This window comes from Anopheles stephensi, chromosome 2 (genome assembly GCF_013141755.1).
Source record: "Anopheles stephensi strain Indian chromosome 2, UCI_ANSTEP_V1.0, whole genome shotgun sequence".
In the NCBI taxonomy this organism is placed as follows: Eukaryota; Metazoa; Arthropoda; class Insecta; order Diptera; family Culicidae; genus Anopheles; species Anopheles stephensi.
This window is the reverse complement of record NC_050202.1, coordinates 52,507,038-52,520,780: the sequence shown is the minus strand read 5'-3', so window position 1 is coordinate 52,520,780 and position 13,743 is coordinate 52,507,038. Positions and strand designations below refer to the sequence as shown.

Below are 13,743 nucleotides of genomic sequence, written 5' to 3'. Positions count from 1 at the left end.
GAATCTAACACAGAATCCAAAAACCCTTAACAGCCGTTGAAACGATGAAAATCGCTTGAAGATTAGATCCGTCTCAGCAACTTGAGCCGTGAGAACGATGGCTCTTTTCTCCAACTCTGTTTCACCTTTCTCGCCGAAGTGTTGAGAAGGCCAAGATGATTTGACTCCGCCAAGCCACGAGGGACCATTTCTCCATAGATCACTGTTTAGAAGCTCGACTGTTGATATACCCCGAGAGATCATATCGGCTGGGTTTTCTTTTCCGGAGACATGTTGCCACTGCGCACCATGTGTTATGTCTTGTACTTCAGCTACCCGGTTGGCCACAAACGGTTTCCATGTTCTGGGAGCTGCCTTGAGCCAGTGAAGCGTAACAGTTGAATCAGACCAAAAGAAACACTCGTCGAATTTGGTGTCTAATGCATACACCACCTTTTGGTAGAGTCGAGCTCCAAGCAAGGCGGCAGACAGCTCTAATCGCGGAATTGTTAAAGGTTTCAGTGGAGCCACTCTTGATTTCGACGCTAATAATGTTATGCATATTGAACCGTTGCTGTCGATTGATCTGATGTATATGCATGCACCATAGGCCACTTCAGAAGCATCAACAAAGCAATGTAGCTCTGCATGCTGATGTTCTGGTATGAATGCAAACCTAGCTATGCGAAATTGTGCTAAGTTTGCTATTTGTTGCAGAAATTCTGTCCACTTTTCTTGCAACCTATGAGGAACTGGCACATCCCAGTCCAAGCTCTGCAACCACAATTGTTGCATGATGATTTTCGCACGTATAGTCACTGGTGTAATAAGACCGAGGGGATCATAGAGTTGAGCTATTGATGACAATATACTGCGTTTTGTGTGAATAGTGGACTTGTTTTCAATAGAGACATTCATACGAAATGAATCTGCTTCGGGTTCCCAGCAAATGCCCAGTGTCTTGATGCTTTCTTCAGCTTCAAACTTTATGGCGGATTGTGTTCCAAGAAGTTCTGCAGGGAGATCCGCTAGCACCTCTAGCGAATTGGAACACCACTTTCGAAGACAAAATCCACCTTTTTCGAGAAGAGCATTGAGTTGATCACGCAGTTCTTTTGCTTCTGCAATACTTCCCGCTCCTGCTAGTAGATCATCCACATACAGGTTTTGTTTCACAGCGGCACTGGCTTTGGGGTATTGTTTACCTTCATCATGAGCAAGCTGTAACAATGTGCGTGTTGCTAAGAATGCTGAGGGTGCCAAGCCATATGTCACTGTGCTTAGTTCGTATGATCGGATGGGCTGAGCATTGTCAAATCTCCATAAAATACGTTGCAGATGCCGATCATCTGGATGCATTGTTACTTGTCGGTACATCTTTGCTATGTCAGCGACAATAGCTACACGATATTTTCGGAAACGAATTACTAAAGTTAGCAACTCCTCCTGAACCACGGGACCAACTAGCAGAGCTTCGTTCAATGACTTTCCAGTCGTAGTTTTTGCAGAGGCGTCGAAAACAACTCTCAGTTTCGTAGTAGAACTGGACTCTTTCAACACCGGATGATGTGGAAGATAATATGCACCGATTTTTTCTTCTTGATTTTCAGAAACAACAGCCATGTGCCCCAGGTCTAAATATTCCTGCATGAAGTCGTGGTATTGGCTTTTGAGGCAAGCATCCTTCGACAATCTTTTCTCAAGAAGGTGAAATCTTTTCAATGCATTGGTTTTCGACTCACCTATTATTTCCTTGAAGTTGGGCTGCTTGGGCATTTGAACAATATAACGGCCGCTTCCATCACGCGAAACGGTTTGTTGAAAATGCCTTTCACACTCCTTTTCATCAAAAGAGTATTCGCTCACCTGGAGTTCCTCGATCTTCCAGAATCGCTCCAATTGTTCTTCGATCGTAGGACGGACGGCTACCACATTGCACCGAACCGCATCACTCGATATAGCAGGAATGTCACCGGTCATAATCCAGCCGAAAACACTTTCGACCAGCACGCCTTTGTTTGGTAGACTATATCTACCGTCACACAATAGTGAGTAGAAATACCCTGCTCCAATAATCATATCGATACGACCGGGCGTGCAGAAATGCGGGTCTGCGAGAGGATATGATGCAGGTATATTCCACTTTTGCACTGGGACTTCGTGGGATGGAGTATCACACGCCACTTTTCGCAACACTAAGAAGTCCATTTCCGCCGAATAGTTGGTAACGCGCGACTGTACCTTTGCACGAACTTCATGATTGGCACTGGATTCTATTCCGTCGACACCAACGATCAAAATGTTCACTTTTTTCCGCGGCAAATGCAATTGTTGACACAGCGACTCACTAATGGCGTTAGGTTGCGAACCATTGTCCAACAGCGCACGCACGAGATGCCTTTGTCCATATGCATCATTTACTTCCAACAACACAGTTGAAAGCAACACGTTTTTGGATACACGATCAACACTATTTACATGCGCAGCTGCCATAATGCTCGAATCAGACGAACCTTTTTCACAGGGCTGTTTAGCATCTTCCACGAAATGTAGCAATGTGTGATGCTTCTTTTTGCATTGCTGGCACGTATATCTTGATCGGCATGATTTTGCAAAATGCCCCTTTTGTAGGCAATTGCCACAAAGTTCTTTGCCATTAACAGCACTCTGTCGATCCTTAGGCTTAAGATCCAGAAATGCTTGGCATTGCCATAAATAATGGTCTTTAGAGCACAAAGCACAAGGAACCACATTGTTCCCTTTCATGCTTGCAGCATTGACACTAAGCCTTTTAGATGTTTTCTGGTTTGGTACCTTTGCGTTGGAAGAGCTAACACGATTTCCTACCTGCAACGCTAGAGACTCACTCGCTTGCGCTCTTTTAAGCAGAAATGCTGTCATGCTAGGATAGGTTAACAAAGCTTCCTCCTGAGCGTAGTGTTCTTCCCAAGCCTTCAACGATGCCTTGTCGAGCTTGCTGGCCAAAATTTCCATGATAATGCTACTATCATCCGAAACGGTTTCTCCTAGCTGTTTTAGAATGTCAATATGCAGCTGGAATTTGCTCACTAATTGTCGAAGCTCTTGCGCACCACTATTGATCATGGAAGGCAACCCAAATAATTCACGCGTGTGCATTTTACGTAGATACGGCTTGTTACCATACCGGTCAAGCAAAGCTTTCCATGCCACAGTATAATTTTCCGAAGAAATGGGAATTGGGTGCACTATTCCTGCCGCTTCCCCTTTCAATGACGCGCGCAGGTAATGAAACTTTTGTATAGGTGCGATATCGTCACAGTTGTGCACAAGAGAAACAAAAGTGTCATGAAATAACAACCATTGCGTTACCTCGCCACTAAAAACCGGCAACGATATAGTGGGTAGTTTCACGCTTACGAGCTTTGAGCGTGGTTGCTCTTCTTTCTCCTTTTTCACTAGCTTTGATAACGCAGCCTTGGTTTCGAAAAATAGATCTTCCGTTTGCGCTAGGATATCATCGTTGCTTCTGGTAGCGTTTTCCGATTCATCTAGCTCTTCACACTCTTCATGGATCGATTGGAAACATTCCCAACACTTCACCAATCTTGCAAGACGATCAGGCACTTGATCTTGTAGCTCGGGGGTGTAATCCACTGCGAACTGCAGTGAGCGTCGCATAGACTCAATCAGCGATCGCCTTTTGGCCTGCTTGGCCTTAAGCTTGTCCGCCTTGGTCATTTTGGACTAAAAACTACACTCACACGCAAAGTCACAGGCACGCGAGGGCACGAACTCGCGGCAACCACACACGCGCGCGAAAACACACTCGCGCAAAGTCACACGCACGCGAGGACACGAACTCACGGCGAATCACACACAACTGCAGAGTCACACACACACACGAGGACACGAACTCGCGGAGAGTAACACAATCACATACACGAGGACACAAAACTCGTGGTTAGCCACACAAGCGAGGATACAAACTCGCTGAATAAAAGAATGCACGCACTCGCACGAGGACACGAACTCGTGACAAGTCACACACACACGCACGATGAAGCACACTCACGGAGAGTCGCACATATACACACGAGGACACGAACTCGTGGTATATCACACCCGTACACGCGCGAGGACACAAACTCGCTTAATCGTTACACGCACGCACTTGCGCGACGACACGAAACGCGTGAGAAAAAATACGTACGCACTGTACTCACGGATCACAGGAGTGCTGAAGCCCGCCAATCCTGGTCACGGCACCAAATGTTACGTCCGAAGACGGCCTACGTTGTGTTTTTTTTTTTTTTTGTTGAAACCAATATTCTCTTTCAATTATTAGGTGGCTCTGAAAAGAGCCGATTGGATTGGCTTGGCTTCCCTCCGCGGTGTGATCGAGAATGACCGCGCTTTGCGATCAGCACCTCTTTTATAGCTTTCGGAAAAGAAGCCGAGTGTTCTAAATTTCTGCGACGAGCACTTTCTCGTCGCACGGCAGCTCACACTTTCTGGAACGCTTTGACAAAAGCGCTCCACACGGTTCGACTTCTTGGAAGCCGAGTATGGAAACGGCGGCACGTGTGGCGTGGATTCGTTATTGTTCTTATTGGTGCCTGTGTGCTCTGGATCCACTGTTGTTGTTATTTTAGTTCGGGATCGAACATGTACATTCTATTGAGGAAGCTAGGGGTGGTCCGGTGGCCGAGGCAAAATCGGTGGTCTTCACAAGACATGATCGGGGTTCAAATCTCATCCAGACCGCCTCCACGTACAAATTACTTTGCTACGGAAAAAATCAAGCCAAAAAATCCAGAAATGGCAGGCCGAGACATTTCGAGGTTGTAGAGAAGCTAAACATTTTCAAGTAGATTTAAATATGTTTCACTTAAGTGACTCTTTTCATGTGGAAATAAAATCCTTTCAAAGATTTTAGAAGTGAATTATGTGAGTTTTGTGATTGGTAAATCACCAACAATTGGATTTTTGCTATCTTATGATAAATCTAAAAGAAAATGTAGTTAAAGTAAAATGTTTACTGGTTATGACAATTGCACCACGTAAACAAAAAATCACATAATGTGAATCATATTCCTCTTGAGCAAACTCAATAAATGGCTCGAAAATAGAGAGTTGTTTGAAAAAATTCTGTTACGTGGTTTTTCTCTGTAAAAATAACTTTCAGTTCGTCAGGCATATAAATTATGAAAGAATCCTGACACATTTTAAAATTTTCTATCGTATAAAAGATGCATTGGATGAATTGAAAAAGTCTTCTTCTTCTTCCTTGACACAACAACCTCGAGGGGTCTCGCGGCCTGCCATTTCTGGCTTTCTGTGATTTGGTTTTCACCCATAGCAAAGTAGTCAGCCCTACGTACGGGGAGGCAGTCTGGATTGGATTTTGACCCCGGTCCCGCCTTGTGAAGACCGGCGTCGTAATCGCCTCGGCCACCGGACCACCCTATTAAATAGTGGAGGATATCAAACTACAACAAAAAATTCAATGAACTAAATTTTGTTTGAATCCTACATCCAACATCTCAACCACTCGCGAGGTAGACTTAGAGCAGCTAGTCGGCCCTATGATAATGGCTTCCTTAACAATAAATATTGCTCATATAATCTGTGGTTTCTGTAGCGTGATGATTATAAGCTCAAGCTTCTTCGTCTTATTTACTTTTAACAGAAGATTTGTAGCACGTGGCAGAGTTAAATTGGCGAGTCTCTTCGATGGGCAATGCGCTCATTGACGCACTAGCTATTATATTCTGTCAACTATTGATTTTGATTGATTGTCTCGTGAATGTCCTAGTCTAAGATGTGAGCGGTGTTTTTTTCCCATTAAAAAGTCCATCTTGTTCAGAATATTTGTCACAATTAGGACGGATGCTCTGACACCTCGATCCGAGTTTTGAAGTGATTTAACTACCGGGTCTCACAATTGAGATTTCATCATCTACAAAATCTATCCCACGAACTAGTCTTCAGTCTTTGACAATTTAATTTCTTTGACACTTTGGCCTTTGCGGCACCAAATCAACTAATAACTCTGTTCAACTAATAGGCTGACTGTATTTAAAATATATAATAAAAAAGACGCCGGACAGTTGGCTGGATCGCTAGGACACAAGGCCATCGCTTGAAACTTGAAATGCAATCGGAAATTGATTTTCGCTTCACTGTCTCGTATGGGCGGGTACGGAAGTTGCGTGAGTATGTGCAACATTGGGCACAAAAAGTATGAAAGTATAAAACTGTAGCACCACTTGGGGGTTTCGCCTTACGGGCAGGGCGACGGACACCCTCGGGCACTAATGTCTGCCAGTGACAGATGTATCGGATATTATTTTTCATCTTCTTCTGTATTCTCTTCCCGTGGTATTCACCAATTGAGTGAGCTCTTTGCTGGTGAGCAAGAGTTGATTAAAAGCACATGCCGAGACGAGACAAATTTGCAGCTGGGCGATCTAAATCGATACCGATTTGGGAGGAATCCTTGCAGACTACGGACGGTAATGAGCAACAAAGAGTTCATTATCCTATGAAAGCCTCGGACCACAAACCAGATATATCTGGAGGAATTGATTCCTGAATATGTGATCCCCACTAATGTGATAATGATAAAGACTTAATAAAGCAGCTAGATTTTATGTTACATTCTATTCCAGCATTAGTAGCACCATTGCAAAGCTTTAATACAGGCTGTTTTTGTGTCTAAGCAGAAGATGCTAGTGCTTGAACTTTTAACACCTCTTATAGTACTCGCCGTTTTAATTACTTTCCTCTCATTGCCCCTGGGCGGCACACTCAAGACCATCGTACGCTCAAGCCGCTCGAAGGCTTCTGGCCGTTCGAATCGTTCAAAACCATTTCACTCTACCGTGCTGGCACACTTCAAACGGGAGACCCTTCAACGGGTGGATCCATCATGGCCGGACTGCATCGATCACAAACCCTTCTAAGCTCCTCAATCGCAAACACACATACACAGCGGACCTCGGGCACGACCAGGGACCGACCTACTCAACCAGTCCATTACCGAACGATTATTATCACCATTGTTATTATTATTATTACTATCATTATGGCCATGAGGCTCTCCCCCCCCCCTCCCCTTTTTTGCGCGAAAAAAAGCCAGCAGTCCGGCTGATTTCACACCCACCCGGCGCGTGATATTGAACTCTGGACATGACTTGAATGTTCGCGTAAGGAATTTTACCTTCCTTCCTGCAGTGGCTCGGCTCGGCAGTGGAAACGGAGGTACGAAATTTGCGCAAGAACTCCCGTCCTGGGTCGATGGGGTGCTCGGTGCTACCGAGAAGACAAGAATCCTTTCATCGAACCGGACCGTCCTCGTGCAGCATACGAAACATTCGTTCCATGGTGGTGCCGCTGAAGGTTCACGATCGGTTCGAACGTTGGGGCGATTTCCTCGGAATGATGGAAAATTTATGGTAATAAAATCGGCGTTTAATCCCCGATGACATAACATACTTTTACACTTTCGCCATTTTGCTATTGAGCGAATGGGATGGGGTGCTTTCGTAGGTTGAACGCCGTTTGTGGACAAGCTCCATCAATTTAAATATGGTCGCCCTTTTTTTTGCCTTTTCATTCTTTTTGCTTGGGCCAAACCAAGGTGATAAGTGACGATCAGAGAAGTATCGATTTGCTTCGCCCACTTACACGACACTTACAATTATTGCTACAAGGGAAAAGCTCATTTATTGATGGATCAGTACAGCTTTATTTGTGTAAAATGGACGACTTTTTAAAGTGAACCTTAATTTAAACAAACAACGATATTCAAGACATACTTATTTCTTTGTGGCGGTGGGTCAGTAAACTTAAAACCGCAAAAACACACAAAACGACAATGTTCACCAGATTCCCACCACTCCCAAAGACAACGTCTCCAGGCGTCTCCATTTTAATGGAGCCAAAAATGGAACAAACGCGGGCGTTTTCCGAGGACCGAGCGGACCGAAGAAATTCTGAATCTGGCTGTCAGATTCTAGGCAAAACTCGTTAGTGCCCAAGAGCCGGGAGAATCCGAAAGCCCAACTACTACAACGGATGAAGTCGCAAAAATCGATGTCCCATAACGTTGCTCCAAAGCATAATTCTCGCAAGCTTGGCCAACAGTACAGTGTCGCTGCCGTGTTGCTGCCGTGTCCTCCGGGCCAGGATCCAATTTCGCACACAAATGTGCACAGAAAACACACACACACACACACATACACAGTCTCGCATGCATCCACACATAAGCGCAATCGGGGCGACATAACGACCCATGTTGGGTGGGAACCTACCCAAAGCCACCCTATTCGAACTCGAACAGTACGGAGAAATATGGATGTCGTTCAATTCGTTGTTTATCCATATAAATTATGTTTTCCCAGTGGCCCATTGCTACACCACCGTCTTCTGGCCCATTGTCCTACTTTTTTGTCTGCCCGCAGCAGCGGCTGCTCCACACTTCCACTTTTCATTTTATGCCCTTTTTCCTTCGGTTGAAAATTTTGCTCCACACGACAACAATGCGCGCAGAGCGAGTCGTTGTCACCAGTGCGATTTGGCCTTGTAAGCCTGCTGTTCGCAGTGTTGGAGAAAATTTTCATTTCCTTAATCTTTGAGCATGAGCGTCTTATGGGACAGAACCAGATTTAGTTTCTTCTTGAAACAAAAGCCATCCGACGGGTAAATGAAGCCTTGGTGGAATCAGATAATATGTTTGTTATCTAAACACCACATGTGACCACAAAAAAGCACAACATATTACGTACTAATAAGTTATTCTAAATTTGAAAGAGCGTTTTGGTTGACATTCGACTGTAGTTCTTTATGCCTATGAACAGAATAAAAGAAAGTAGAGTTCTTTAAAAGGAGATAAAGATGATCATATTTAATGTACCTCATCTTCTTCTTAGGTCCTATTGCCACCTTAAGGATTCATAGCCTGTCATTTGTGACATCTTTTACCTAGATCACTTGTAGTATAATAATGTCCTAAGTCAAATGTTGTTCGCCACTTACAAGCACGATGTCAGTAACGTGCTTCCCAATGATTTAATATACGAGTTTCGTAAACATCTATCAACCTGTCTAAGCAAGTGGGCTTAAGTCCCTTACTTCTTATGCTTCTTATTGTAACAGACGACCCAGTAGGTCATACCGGCCATCCTTATTGCTGACAAGCCTTATTGGCACCACGTATTTGAGCAGTCAGTTTTCACTTGTCAGCTTGTCATCCAAGTCACAAAACGCAAAGACTTAGATATCTGATTGGACAATGCTCTCTTCTTCAATTAACAAATGGATTCCGTGGTTAGTAAAATCTAGCCGACTTTCAACTTAGACAGACTGATCGTCACTTTTAAAAATCCTTATGCATTAAGAAGATTCACTGATTACTGGTCGGATTAATTATGGATTACTGCTCAGGATGTTTGCTCATGGAATTATCCAGTAGGTGCAGCGATATTCCAGGTCTATTCTTCTTATTGGGATCTACAACCCCGAGAGGTGCTGGGTTCCCTGCCTCTCGACAGCTCGAGCTGCGAAATCCTGCGTACGGGAAAGCAATTCGGCCAGGATTGGTGTTCAGACTAGACCGCCCCATGTTTGATGTACGCGAATTCCTCGGTGTAGTATCCCACCATGGAGGACCTCCAATGCCACGCACAATCCTTCTTCATTAGCGCACTCCTTCTCGGTCCAACCGAAACTCCATCACTGCTCTCATCCCTTCTCGGTGTACTTCTCTAATCACCAACACTTGGCTGGTCTCAAGCACATTCTTGAATGTCCCATCCGTCACTTTGTTAAGTTGTATTGGCTTGTGGAGACTTCAAGTCCATATATACTATAATCAACTCATTGTATACAATTAACAACCAAGTCAAACTACACTAAAACTACACTCACCTTTCTTCGGCCACAACAAAGCATTCTTCGCGTGCGCGAATGTCCGGTAGCAGTCGTTTTCAGCCGTGCGAACTTCCGCCACTGCATTAGTCTACGTCGAGCGCGTGAAACGACGACAAGCTTCGGGCTGTGGCTGTTGGCAGCGCCGTTCCGGCCGTGCTATGAGGCGCAACCGGCCCGGACCCGCGTGCGCCGTAGTGCAAGAAATCCCTGCCCAACAACACCGCCCACCGCCGCAACAAACCCCCGTCCCCCGACACCCCCACTACAGCCGCTCGCGCCCCCTACTTGCACCCCAGCCGACCGTCGCCGAACCGATGGACCGGATCCGGGCCCTAGGTAGTGCTGGTTCTGCTGCAGCTGCTGCTGGAGTAGCTGTTGCTGGTGCAACCGTACCACTTCCTCGATGGAGTCCTCGTCCTCCTGTTGCTGGTGTTGCCGCGGCTGTTGCCGCAGCTGCTGCGACGACCTTGACCGGTCCTCGCTACTACGCTCACTGCTACCACGGTACCACTCCTCGCGTTCCTGCTGCCACTCCTGCTCGTACGGCTCCTGAAGTCTCTGGTTGGAACGAACGTGACTCATTGACGGCTTGTGATTCGATTGCGCACACACCCAATGGTCGCGGGACGTCGGGCGACACGCTGGACGCCACCTACAGCTACGAACGCACTGGGAAGCTTCACACCACCGCACACCACCGAGCCCGGTTCCGACCGACGCGACTGATGCTGCTGCGCACTCTTCTGCACTCGGCACGGGTCCTTCCTCATTCTGAGCTGCGCGTTCCTCGCGTACATTGCGTGCAGCTGCCACAGCTGGTCGGCACACGATACCCGCACATCACATCCACACGAGCCTCACGCTTTCGTCGTCAGCACACGTCACACGGATCGCCAGTCACTGCTAATCGAAGACACAAATCACTCGCTCGGCCGTGATAGGCAGACCCTCTGCTTTGCGTTGCAAGTAGTGGTGCTGGAAATGCTAGTACACATACACGAGGACACAAATAGTTGGCTTGTTAGTCGAACGGTCGGGGAGGACTTTAATTATTTAATCTGATTGTGGTATTTTAGGACATTTCTATTCCTGTCTCGCAGCAATCGTTCCGGTGAAAGAATCCTTGAAGACGACGCGGTTCAATTGTAAGTACGATCAGAAATAATGAGCCAAACGATTTAATTGATAGAATTGGGAATTGGCTAATTGGGAAGTACCATCCATCTGCTACCCCTTGACGTTGGAGCGAATCAACAACCTAATGGCCGTTCGATAGCCACCGGCCAGTTAAGCAGCAACCAAGTAGATGGTCGCACCAAAAGGAAATGATGTCACATGATGCACCCACACAGCCTGGCACTGGATCTATTTTTACGTACCAAGCAGGCTCGCTCTGGAGAGAAAAAATAGAACGCTAAAGATAAACTATTGCTCATCTTCCTACACGCAGCAGATTGCTGCTTTCCGTTCTCCAGGACTTAATCCCCATTTGCTTCGTGCTTTGGACTGCGTCCTAGTTGGAGCAACAAATCCTCAAACAAATCCTCGAGCAAAAAGCAAAAAAAGACGACATGACATAAACCATCCCACCTGTCCATTAAGTTCGCATTTTCGCAGAACGATTTATGGGCAGCAACAAAAAAAAAACAAACAAACTTCCATCTCCTAATGTTGGGCAGATGCTGTCTGACGGACGGCGCTCCACGGCTCGTACCACGGTAACAATGGTCGCCCATGCCGCGTGTTGTTACTTCAGATAATTGGCAAATAAAAACTTCCCGGTGCGAGTGCGAAGCGAAGCGTCCGGGAACTCCAGGCACATCAACTCCTGGATGGAGGCGCCCAGTAAGTGTATGCTTTTCGTTACCAGGTGTTGTTCTGTGGCCTACATCTCTTGCATTATAGTTCCCGTTCCGGTTGTTTTTTTTTTTTTTGTTGTCGGATGCAGCGGCCGAGCTCTTCTTCCGGACTTTCGTACGCTATTCTGTACGCGTCCTGGTGCATCACAGCACCAAAAGGGTAAGCTAGCTGAGGCACGTGACTCCATCCTGTGGAAGACGGCAGAGCTTCGGTTGCTTGGCACCTTTACTAGCAAAAAGGGGTCCTTCCTATGGTTTTTTTTCTTACCATACCTCACGTTCTCTGTCGCTCACTCTCCCTCTCTTTCTCTGTCTAACGATTTTCTCTTATAGTTTCGCTCTCTCCCTCTCTCACGGATAGCCTACTCTCATCGGTGAGAGCATCTTTGCCACAATTCGAGTTTTCTTCGTTTTCTCTCGCCCGAGAAACGTTTCTTATCAGACATTCTTCTTTCAAAACAGGCTGGCGTGCATGCGCGCCGGAAAGTCCATCCATTCCCGACGCCCACTAACACATATGCTCTGACCTGAGAGAGGGAGCAAACTAGGCCCCCGATAATCACACCGACACACACACACACGGGCACATTAACCACACCGTCAACGACCTTTTCGTTTCGCTGCTGCAGCAATACACTCCCGCACGGACAGTTGGCTTAGTGGTGGGGGGGGGGGGTGGTGGAATCATCGGAAAGCCCTTTAGGCTTTCACGTGAATGAGATAGTACCATTTCGCATTGGTACGCGTACGTCTGTATACGTTTGTGTGTAAATGTGATGGGCCGAGTGAGTGTTTCTGTGCGAGTCGTGTGAGTGCGTACACGTTCGCTTTTCCATGGCAAATACCGTTTTGAAGAGAGAGAGAGAGCGAGCAAACTGAAGCAAAGGGACAGAGAGAAGAAGAAAAAAATCGTCCGCGATCGATATTTAACTGCTGTCTGCCGTTCCTTCTCCTGCTCCACGAAAGCTTCTGCTATTCATCTTGCTCCAGTTCTTTGAACTATTAGTTTCTTGGAGAATTTATTTTTGCTTAGGATATTTAACTTAACAGAAGGGTTTGTTTTTTTTTTAGTTGTCAAGCAGAGAAGGAAAATTTGTGTATAAAGTTCTAAAACACTAGGAAAATTAATTCTATAAACTGTTGGATACACTTGTCACAATAAAGCCTCAAATTGGCAACACATACATTAACACGACTACATATGCATCACATCTTCTTCTCCAACAGAGCTAAATCCCCAGTTTTCCCGACGTACCGTTCAACCAGTAGCTGAAAATTCTCTAACCAAATCACTAGCTCACAATAGCCCACTGCCTGGAATGACTGACTGACTGGGGCCAGAAACTGTAGGGATTCCTCCAAATTCACCAAACGTGTCGCACACATGCACATTAACACACCCACTCACACACACACGCACAGAGGAGCCCCATGGGGGAGCCTAATGTTCCAACTTCACTGTACTGTACATAACATTTTCTCACGAATCTTGCAACCATTTTCAAGGGATCTCGGAACTTCCGGCCCGAACTCAAACGATGACCGAACTATATATTCCACCAGTACGGACCACCAACCGGACCAACCCAAATCCAACAGCAGCAATTATCACGGAAGAAAGCTGGTTACTAGGGTCTTCTCGGGATAGCAACGCACACCACACACGTACTAGATGGAATATCACACACCAGGAAACTTGGCTGCTACTTCCTGTGCGTGCGCCTCTTAACCAAAGCTCTTTAGCATACCTTTTTTGCCCACTACGGTTCCGCACAGCTTCACACACGAACCCAGAACACACACGCAATATGAGTCTAATCTTCTTGTGATTTTATTCGCTTTTTTAACGGTTTTCCCTACTGATGAAAAACCCTTCAACTCCGGGAGGCTCCACGGGCCATGGGAAAATTTGTCTGTTAGCAGAATCGGCAGAAAGCCCACTACCGGAAGGTTATAAAAATAACCGGAGCATGAGAGCGCTCCCAGCGGT

The 13,743-nt window shown here is 46.1% G+C and overlaps 2 protein-coding genes across 4 annotated transcripts in view; both read right to left on the bottom strand.

Annotated features, from left to right (window-relative positions):
* Window positions 1-13,743, bottom strand: part of LOC118502670 (rho GTPase-activating protein 100F) — a 54,811-nt gene extending 41,068 nt beyond the window's left edge. For all 3 annotated transcript variants that reach the window (XM_036035142.1, XM_036035143.1, XM_036035147.1), the window contains exons 1-2: window positions 13,502-13,743; window positions 9,892-10,878 (exon numbers count right to left, since the gene is read on the bottom strand). In XM_036035142.1, coding sequence (XP_035891035.1) covers window positions 9,892-9,978 — 87 coding nt within the window. In that variant the 5' untranslated portion in view covers window positions 9,979-10,878; window positions 13,502-13,743. The remainder of the gene's footprint in view (window positions 1-9,891; window positions 10,879-13,501) is intronic.
* On the bottom strand, window positions 10,051-10,664 carry LOC118502415 (mediator of RNA polymerase II transcription subunit 25-like). Its single transcript, XM_036034640.1, has 2 exons — window positions 10,551-10,664; window positions 10,051-10,452 (listed from the first exon to the last, which is right to left on the bottom strand). Exons 1-2 carry the CDS (start codon window positions 10,662-10,664, stop codon window positions 10,051-10,053), a joined length of 516 nt encoding a protein of 171 aa, XP_035890533.1.